This window comes from Parasteatoda tepidariorum, chromosome 7, assembly GCF_982258835.1.
Source record: "Parasteatoda tepidariorum strain Cologne lab strain chromosome 7, Ptep-v5.0, whole genome shotgun sequence".
In the NCBI taxonomy this organism is placed as follows: Eukaryota; Metazoa; Arthropoda; class Arachnida; order Araneae; family Theridiidae; genus Parasteatoda; species Parasteatoda tepidariorum.
In genome coordinates, this window is record NC_141761.1 from 49,379,796 (window position 1) to 49,390,907 (window position 11,112).

Genomic DNA, 11,112 nt, shown 5'->3' on the forward strand with positions numbered 1-11,112 from the left:
CGGAAATCGCTTATCTCTTGATTTTTAGCACTGAGCTATATGTTTTAAAATAAGCGATTCTTTGTGATTAGAATACTTGGGAGCAGATTTGTTTAACAAGTGGTACCTGGGGGTAATGCGTGTGTATCCAAATATGTGTGTGTCCAGAGATCGTGAGAGAATTTTTCGATGTATGAGTTGTGTTTTGGGGAGAATGTCAACAGTTTAATTACTCAGAAACCCAGCATGTTCCAGGGACCAACAGAACATGATTTTATAGTCAGCAGAATTTATGTTAACTGTTTAATACAGTTGGATCATTTTGGTGCAATTAAAAATGGTAAAAGCAAAGTTTGCATCCAACAGCCCATTGTGGGAAAGAGGATAAAGAAGGTTAAAGCTTCACAATTTCATTACCAACGACATGATGGTGGCGATATGAGCAGGACTCCGCACCAGTCATTCTTACCCGTTGATCTGAAAGTTTTAATGAGACACCTGTTTTGTCAACTAGCAAGCCTGGTAGGCAGGTAAAAATGTAGAGATTTTTCGAGCCCTGACATATACATCGAAGAGCCATTACATTATGACCACCCTCCATCTATAACAATGGGCTCGCCCAGGTTTTCATGGTTTCTCTACCAGGAACAATGTTTTCATGAGGCACATTAGGACCCATAATCCTCATAGAACAATCCCTGGCGTCTGTAAGCTACTTGAACATAGTTGCAGACCAGGTTCACCCATTTATGGCAGCAGTTTTTCTTGCGGGGGATGGTGCTTACCAACTGGATAATGCACAATGTCATAAGGGTCGAATCGTCGAGGAACATTCCAGTGACTTTCAAGTCATGTCTTAGCCCCCAAATTAACCTGACCTTAATCCAATAAAGCATTTGTGGTCCATGCTACCCCCTCGCATAGTGAGGGAATTGCCGGACCAGTTGGTGAGCGCTTGGTACCAGATACCTCAGACTACCTATCAGCACCTTGTGGAATCAATGCCACGGCGGGTGCTAGCAGTTTTGAGGGCTAAAGGTGGTCCTACATGTTATTAGCAGGGTGGTCATAATGTAATGGCTCTTCGGTGTATATAGTTTGCTATAATATAGAAATTGAAGTTTGAGATAAAATATATAAAGTAAAATTAAATATTAAACTAACTTACAAATATGCAGTTTAATTTAACTAAAAAAATATTGTTTATTATTCATTATACAATTTTTTCATTACTAACTTTATTTTCAAATTATTTTTGACTAAAGCTAAGCACTTCTCACAAGTTGATTAAAGAGAAGGATAAATAATGGATTTACTCGCATGACGACGAAACCTTAAAAGGTATTCCATTTAAATGACATTTTATGTCCTTATATTTTGACTTTTAATTAAAATAAGCTTTTAGATTAAATTCTCGTGACATTTAACGATACTCTAATTTAAAATTAACTAAAGACCATTCGAGAAAATTTAAATTGACTTTTCTCTGAGCTTGAAAAGGTATTGGTATTTAAATGTATTGATCAAAGCGTTTTATATTTTAAATTTAAATTTGCTATACTATAGAATAAGTTATAGTTTGATATAAAACAAATTATTTAAAAGAAAATATTAAGCCAATTTACAAATCCGCATTTTACTTCAAGTTTTTATTAAAGTTTAAGTTTAAATAAATCTTTCATATTTAACCTTCTTTCTCGATCCTTAGTTTATTCACTACTTTTAAAATGTATTTAAAGTTACATTATATTGAGTTCAAGAATTACACTTGCAGTAAAAAATACAATGCTGATCACTCTGCATCCCGCCGAAATATAACTACAAAATTCAACTTTTTACGAGCAGAAAGTTAATTTTTTATTTATAAACTAGGAGGCTTCGCCCCCTGCTCACTGGCGCTCGCCAACCCCCGGAACTGCTTTCGCAGTTCATTTCGGATTGCTTCGCAATCCGATGCTCGCTTTGCTCGCTCATTGGATACGTTCTTAACGTCTAGCTTTTGTATACTTTTTTGAACACTGAAGTTCCGAAAACTTTTCACTGTAGAAAAGTCTAAACCTGTGCATTTCAATATTAATTGCAAACAGTTCACATATTTTTCTTAATCACACTATTCTAAATTTCAGTTGTTGAGAAAAGTAACTGTTGTAAGTTTTGTTTTAAAGTCTTTCCCACCAGAGGGCTAAAACCATGTGTTGTAAAACAATATGAAATAATACTGAGCGCCGGATGTAAAGCATCGGATTCGATTAAGATAATTTTGTGAGAATTTTTTTCATAATTCAGTGAGAATTCACCCGATTAGACTGAAAGTAATGCGCGTTCTGAAAGTAATGCGCATTTTCTGGGGAAAATAGATTTATTGATCCTATGGGTACAAATTGTTAAAATTCCTCAAAATAGTTCCTTTGTGCATCAATACACTTTCGGAGACGATTCTGACACGTCTGGAAGGCACCCTGGAACTCCTCGACAGGAATGCCTCTCAGGAACCTTGTAACATGAGCTTGGATGTTCTCCACCGACTCCCAGTGCTCTCCCTTCAGCTCTCTTTTCAGTCGGGGGAGCAAGAAAAAGTCACAAGGCACCAAGTCAGGGCGATAGGGAGGCTGGGGCAGCAACTCATCAATTCCATCAATTCTTCACTGCTCAAAACTCGAACTTCTTTTTGCTCCTCCGTCAACATCTTCAGCACAAGCTTCGCACAGACCTTTCGCATTTGCAAATCCTCCGTCATAATCCCATGTACCCGACATTTTGACAAGTTTAGGGTGTTAGCGATTACCTGAATGCTTAACCGACTGTCTGACTTCAAAACTTCACGCACATGCTGGTCGTTTTCATCGGGTCGGGCTGTTGTTGGGCGTCCAGAACAAGGCTCGTCGGTGACCATCTCCCGACCCTCCTTGGAGGCCTTGTGCCACCTTCCACACTGAGATCCCGAAATGCATTCCTCCTTAAAGTCGTCTTGAAGCATGAGGTGAGTTTCCGTCGCATTCTTCCCAAGTCGCACACAAAACTTTATCGCGTACCGCTGTTCCAGCGAACGAACACTCCATCACGCCATGACTCGATCGAAAAAAAGACTTTGCGCGAAGACACGTCCTACCACTCCTACTGCTCGAAGCGACCTGATACCAGGCTTGTTTGGAAGGACAAATCCCCCACCACATTTTTTGACCAATCTGAGTGTGCTGCGATCAATAGTCACGTCACAATAAAATCATGCGCATTACTTTCAGAACGCACCCTGTATGATGCTCACTATGTGCTCTTGCGCACGGAAGCCTATCAATTAAAACGTATTAGTGTTTTATATAACATGGATTAGCCATATGATGCTCACTACGTGCTCTTGCGCGCCGAATCCAATCAATTAAAAATGAAAACTGTTGCCAGCGCGAGAAAAGAAATATCATCGGTTTTATTGATACATACGTACGTATTAGCGTTTTATATAATACTAGTGATCCTTCTACGACTGCTGATTCTTCTACAATTAACGTCGCAGGTTGCGAAGTTTAACTTCTTCCGCGCGGAGGGACTCCAGGCACTATTTTTTTTTCCTTAAAATTGCTTAATGAAAAAATAGTTCAACACGGAAAGACTCTAAAAAACAGAATTTTTATTAAAATGTTCAATGTCTCCACTCAAAATGTTGATCCTTCAGAATTCATCAATTTGTGACAGAAAGATTCATGTATAGAAAGGGAGTTCTTTCACAATTTACAAATTTCAAAGTTGTATTACATATTGTATATGTTACCGTGAATGGCAGAAATTAAGAGAATGTCGACTTTCAAAGGTGAATGTCAACAATCATATAGTCGCTTTGTTGAATGTTCGAAATATTTGTTATACCCGATCTGATATTAATTTATTCGTTGATACTATCATAGTTATTAGATATTTTAATATCTGCTGAGAATATATTGGGAGAAACATCAGTGTTCAGAGTACCGGTTAAATGCATACTGGACAGTGGCACTTTGAAAAGACATTGATATTATAGAACAGTGATTCTCAACCTTTTTTTTTTGTTGCGGCACACTTTTAACGATTTCGAAATTTGACGGCACACAATGAAAAAAATTTGATTAAAAGTTGTTTAATTACCTATTTTACACTGTGTTAAATAGTTTGTGATAATAATTTCGAATGTGAAATAAAATAATACTAGGAGGCTTCGCCCCCTGCTCGCTGGTGCTCGCCAACCCCCGGAACTGCTTTCGCATGTCATTTCGGATTGCTTCGCAATCCGATGCTCGCTTTACTCGCTCATTGGATACGTTCTTAACGTCTAGCTTTTGTATACTTTTTAGAACACTGAAGTTCCGAAAACTTTTCACTGTAGAAAATTCTAAACCTGTACATTTCAATATTAATTTGAAATTGCAAACAGTTCACACATTTTTCTTAATCACACTATTCTAAATTTCAGTTGTTGAGAAAAGTAACTGTTGTAAGTTTTGTTTTAAAGTCTTTCCCACAAAAGGGCTAAAGCCATGTGTTGTAAAACAATATGAAATAGTAGTCTGCCACTGAACGCCGGATGTAAAGATAATATAACAAAACGTGGAATAGTGAAGCGCTCAATTCAAAATAATTCAAAATAAAATAGCAATAGCATAACACTTCTCATTTCTGCCAATGAAAAGGAACTATTTCAGTACTCATAACCAACCAACCGTTTTTTTCTCGGTGACAATCAGAGATAGATAGACATATGATGCTCACTACGTGCTCTTGCGCACCGAAGCCTATCAATTAAAACGTATTAGCGTTTTATATAACATGGATTAGCCATATGATGCTCACTACGTGCTCTTGCGCACCGAATCCAATCAATTAAAAATGAAAACTGTTGCCAGCGCGAGAAAAGAAATATTATCGGTTTTATTGATACATACGTACGTATTAGCGTTTTATATAATATAGATAGACTAGGAGGCTTCGCCCCCTGCTCGCTGGCGCTCGCCAACCCCCGCGCCGAATCCTATCAATTAAAAATGAAAACTGTTGCCAACGCGAGAAAAGAAATATCATCAGTTTTATTGATACATACGTATTAGCGTTTTATATAATATAGATTGGATGAGATTTTTTTTTTTTAATTTTAATTTGTTTGACAGTTCTCGTGATTCGGGCTTTTTCTCGCAAATTTTTTATCACTTTTTTTAGCTTTAATGACTTATCCATTATTGTAAAAAGCTTTACTAAGCTTACTCGAAAACTTTATTTAATAAACTTGAGGAGTTGATCTCAAAAGTAATAAAAAAAAGTAAAAATAGTGAAAGATTAGATGTTAGATTTATATCTTAACGTTTATACTGAAATTTTTATAAATATAATAAACTTAATTCAAGAGAAAGCAAAACAGTTTCCAAATAGAACTGATATAATTATGTAAGGTTATCGTTAACAAGAAAGATTACTTCTTATTTATTTCTCTTTATTGTAGCACACATTTTTTATTAAACAAATTTCTGTCTGTTTAATTTTTTTTCCCAATTCGGATAACTGTTCATTTCATTATGATTAAACTAGGAACAAATTGTTACATAAAATTGCACTAATTTCACATTCATTTTTTTTAACAAAATATTGTTAGCTGTCTTAAAAAGTTCAACCTTTATGAAAAAGACAATTGTAAGAAGCAATCGCAGGGGTTAAGAGTGGAACCTGGAGTATTGTAAGCAATTGTAATTTATATTTAGGTTAATTAATAAATAGGTTCATAAATCCGCAGTTTTTAGCAGTGCTGGCATACAACAGTTTTTTCTACGAAAATTCAAACTATTCACTTCCTAACTATTCAACTTTCTAACTATTCACATATTTACGCTTCCCGGAAACATTCCTGAGGATGATCCGAAGACATGCCATCACAATTTTGATCCTCTGCAGAGGGGATAGCACCTCCGCTTTGGTAGCCCGACGACCTGCACGCGAAGTCGAGCACTTTACGGTAGAACAGTTTAACGAGGACCAATACCGCAAACTCTCGGTCCCTACACAGACTGATCCAAGTGGTCACCCACCCGCACGCTGACCGCAGCCAATGATGCTTGACTTCGGTGATCTGCTGGGAACCGTGTCTTAACGATTAGTCCACTGATGTAATTTACAAGAAAATATTCTAAAACGGATTATAAGTTTAGACACCGATTCAAATGTTTATGTTAAATGTAGCGAAATAAGGAGTGAGTGAGTGAGTGTTATAAATTTTTGGAGCAAGAGCCATGATTTGGCTATACCGCGCCTAAAACTATGTTAATAGTTCATGTAACAGTTAAAATTTAATCACTAGGTTGAAATTTATATAACTTGGTTAAATTCCAAACGCAAGGTTGATTTTGAAGAAACTTGGTTAAAATCAAAAGAACCAAATTAAAACTTAAGTAATTTGGCTAAAATCAATATAACCGGTAAAAACTGGTCAATTTATTAAAATTTGAACTAAATCGAATTATAAAATCCGTTGTCTTTGAGGTAAGGTATTAATTCAGTATGAGGTGTGTCTCCAAGTAAAATTGCTAAAGTCTGGAAGTAACAGTTAAAATACTGTCTTTTGGAAGAAACTTGGTTGCAATCAAAACAACCAGAATAAAATTGAAGTAACTTGGCTAAAATCAATATAACTGGTTAATTTAAAACTTTAAACTACATCGAATTATAAAATCCGATTTCTTTAAGGTAAAGTATTAACTTAGGTTTTGCAAAAAGCTTAACATTTGGCCCTCCTCCAGATTAATATCAATTATTTTCTCCCTATTTAGAAGTTATTGGCACAAACATTGGTTGGGTTGTGTCAATTTTCTCTTTAACAAATTTGTGAAAATTCCTTAATTAGATCATTTTTATTATAATAGTTTATTTTTTCACTATCTGCAACTTATTTCCTGCATTGCATAAAATTCTATTTTTTTAAGTTATCAAAGTTTTTATAACCAGTAGGAAAATATAAATATCATTAGTATTTCTAAAAATATAAAAATATATCTAGTTGTAATATGATAAGGAAAAAATAAGAATTCTGACAAAGAAAAATTGTATTTGTTTACATTAAAATAAAAAAAAGTAAGCAGATTCTTTATAGATTCTGCAATTTTATTCGTTATAATACATCATTGAAATAAGTTTATTTGAGAATAAATCATCAGTTATAGAAAATACAAAAGCATATAAAGCAAACAATTGTGATTTATGAAATGAAAGGATAGAACAAAAGATATGAAAGAAAGTGATTCAAAAAAAAAAAGGTAAAAATAAAAAAAAACTTACATTTTCCGTCGTCTCAGGAATTGGGATCCGACTCTCATGTGCCCAGACACGTCCATTGTTTTCTTAAGGAAATGAATAAGCGTATAGGAAAGTAAAAGAAAACATTTTGGCAGGAAAATGGGTGGGAGCCAGGAGATTTCCGAAAAACATTTACCGGAAAATGGGATCTAACAAAGGCGTCTGTCCCTTAGGATTACGATTTTTTATATAGGCTCTGTTCATTATTGTCCAACCTTTGGGAGAAACGAAAGTTAAAATTCGACTCTTACTTTATATTTATTAATGCATTTGAAATACATCGTATTTGTGTTACTAACGCATCTTACTTTTCTGTACTAAGAAACGTATTTTAAGTTGGCAATAGTATTATATTGGGAGAAACGAAAGTTAAAATTCAACTCTTACTTTATATTTATTAATGCATTTGAAATGCATCGTATTTGTGTTACTAACGCATCTTACTTTTCTGTACTAAGAAACGTATTTTAAGTTGGCAATAGTATTATATTGGGAGAAACGAAAGTTAAAATTCAACTCTTACTTTATATTTATTAATGCATTTGAAATGCATCGTATTTGTGTTACTAACGCATCTTACTTTTCTGTACTAAGAAACGTATTTTAAGTTGGCAATAGTATTATATTGGGAGAAACGAAAGTTAAAATTCAACTCTTACTTTATATTTATTAATGCATTTGAAATGCATCGTATTTGTGTTACTAACGCATCTTACTTTTCTGTACTAAGAAACGTATTTTAAGTTGGCAATAGTATTATATTGGGAGAAACGAAAGTTAAAATTCAACTCTTACTTTATATTTATTAATGCATTTGAAATGCATCGTATTTGTGTTACTAACGCATCTTACTTTTCTGTACTAAGAAACGTATTTTAAGTTGGCAATAGTATTATATTGGGAGAAACGAAAGTTAAAATTCAACTCTTACTTTATATTTATTAATGCATTTGAAATGCATCGTATTTGTGTTACTAACGCATCTTACTTTTCTGTACTAAGAAACGTATTTTAAGTTGGCAATAGTATTATATTGGGAGAAACGAAAGTTAAAATTCAACTCTTACTTTATATTTATTAATGCATTTGAAATGCATCGTATTTGTGTAACTAACGCATCTTACTTTTCTGTACTAAGAAACGTATTTTAAGTTGGCAATAGTACTATATTGGGAGAAACAAAAGTTAAAAATCGAATCTGACTTTATATTTATTATTGCATTTGAAATACATCGTATTTGTGTTACTAGCGCATCTTACTTTTCTGTACTAAGAAACGTATTTTAAGTTGGCAATAGTATTATATTGGGAGAAACGAAAGTTAAAATTCGACTCTCACTGTATATTTATTATTGCATTTGAAATGCATCGTATTTGTGTTACTAACGCATCTTACTTTTCTGTACTAAGAAACGTATTTTAAGTTGGCACTAGTACTATAACATCAACGGGCAATCCAATAATAAAACATTTTAATTATTAATTTTGGAAATTGAAAAAAAAAATTACGTCAAATACATTTATCGCATGCAGTGGAATTTCAAAAAATTGACCGATCATTCAGCAATTAATTGCTTATTGCTATTTCTAAAGCTTTTCCCAATTGTTTCATTTCTAAGACTTTTACATCTGCTGCGTACTGGACATAAAAATTCGATATTGAATGTATAATTTAATATCAGGCGATTATACTGAAACAAACTTAAACGATGCAATATACTTAAAATAAAATAACCATTGTGTTAGAAACTAAGTCTGTTGTTGTTGACGTATGCCTGTTTAGGCAGAGGGGGTGCGATTGTTCTTGTTTTCCACTGGCGCCATCTATGGCCAAGAATTCGACTTCTGCCACACCATACGTCACGCCCATTTATAGGGCGGACCCATTCATACATCCATTCATTCATCTACAGATCGTAATTTTGACCTGAATCAGAGAACGATCGATCTCCAATCCAGTACCCCCTGAGGTTTTGATTTATTACACGAGATGTGCAGATCATCATCATAAAGATAGCGAGACACAGCAAAACTTGTGAAATATGAATGATGAACAAAATGACACTTAAAACACTGCCTTGAGGGACACCTTCAGTCTGAATATATCGTTGAGAAAAGTTAGATCCTATTTTAACGCGAAAATAGCTCTTCAGCAAAGAGTTTCTGATGAAAACCAGCAAATGACCTCGGAGACCCATTTCAAACAGGACTTTAATAATCCCATAACGCCAAGTCCGATCATAAGCTTTCTCAATATCAAAGAAGATAGAGGCGAGATGATTTCGCCGGACAAAGGCATTACGGATTCGCTTTTCCAGTTCGACAATGTTGTCGATAGTGGATCGTCCCTTACGGAAACCACTCGGAAAATCTTTTCGATATAGCACGCAAGTCGAGAGTTAGTCATTAGTTTAAACGTTTTCCGAAGACAGTTGGTTAACGCAATAGGGTGATAATTGAATGGATCTTCAGCATCTTTACTTGGTTTTAGTATAGGTATCCCAATTGCTTCACGCCAGCCAGAAGGATACGTTTGTTCAATCCACATTCTATTAAATAGAACAAGGACATTTCACAAAGACGTCAAATCTAAGTGGCGGAGCATGTGATATGTGATACCATCACTTGTGTTACTAGCTCGAAACAGTGGTTTCTGAAATTCTGTAAAGTTAAAATCACTGCTATAATGAAAGTTGCGGCGCGTATCAAAGTTAAATGTAGTCCGTTCGGCATTTTACTTGTAGTTTTAGAATGCTAAACTGTAGTTATCAGGTCTAGAAATCGCTGCAAACGCCTGCCAAGGATATAACAAATGTCAGTAGGAGACGAGCTAATGGTAACGTTTTTCTCTAATACCGGAAGATGGAATTCACGGTAATAACCATTAGCTCGTTTGTCTTTAGACCAGACTTGACTGGGGGGTCTCGTAGCTGTAATAGATGAGACATAACGGCACCGGGAGTCTTTCTGACTTTTGCGCCTCACTTTACGAGCAATTGCTTTATCATGTTTGGAACCTAAACGGTTAGCAGTGGTAGGAGAAGGGCTTCACAAACGTTCCACAATACGCTCCACAAACGATCCTGCTTTTTATGAGCAGCTGCGCATTCAGCATTTCACCACGGCTTACGATGACGGGGGTGAGATCTTGTAGTTTTTGATATGCTGGTCTGGGCAGCATGCATAATTACCGAAGTTACTTTCTCAGCCGAAGCATCAATATTGTTGTCAGTCACCATATCTTCAGTAATGTCAGCAAGTTGCGAGAATAGACTCCAATCTGCACGATGATAGATAAAAACTGAGAGTCTGGTAGTAATAAGAACACTTGATGATTGGGAAATGATCGCTGTTATGAAGATCTTCTTCAACAGTAAATTGGGAGAAAGGTAATAGTGTGGGTGTACAATAGGCTAAATCAATGCAATGAAAGGTCCGTGTGGGTGCATTATACGTGTCTTTGCATTGGTTCAGCAAACATAGATTATTGTCCAGGATAAGACTTTCTATTTGTTGCCCTCGAGCATTAGAGTCAGAACTACCCCATAGCTCACTATAACCATTAAAATTCCTAACCAAAATAAATGGAATGGGCAGCTGATGAAGTAGTGAATTTAAATCGGCTTGAGCACAAGAAGTACGCGGATGTAAATAAACTGAGCAGACTGTAATCAAAATATTAAGGCGAACTTGAACAGCAATAGTCTGAAATGAAGTTGACAGCAAAAAGAGAGATAAGGAGAAACATGTGGAGGTTAAAATTGCAACGACACCGGTAGGTCGATTACCATCGACGAAATAATTTCGATGACAAACATAATTTCGAATGTT

The 11,112-nt window shown here is 35.2% G+C and overlaps 1 protein-coding gene across 1 annotated transcript; it reads right to left on the bottom strand.

Annotated features, from left to right (window-relative positions):
* Window positions 1-2,533: 2,533 nt before the first annotated feature.
* On the bottom strand, window positions 2,534-2,956 carry LOC122268982 (protein GVQW3). Its single transcript, XM_043040127.1, has one exon. It carries the CDS (start codon window positions 2,954-2,956, stop codon window positions 2,534-2,536), a length of 423 nt encoding a protein of 140 aa, XP_042896061.1.
* Window positions 2,957-11,112: the final 8,156 nt, after the last annotated feature.

Coding starts and splice junctions, on each gene's coding strand:
- LOC122268982 (XM_043040127.1), bottom strand. CDS start 2,956: ATGCTTCAAGACGACTTTAAGGAGGAATGCATTTCGGGATCTCAGTGT.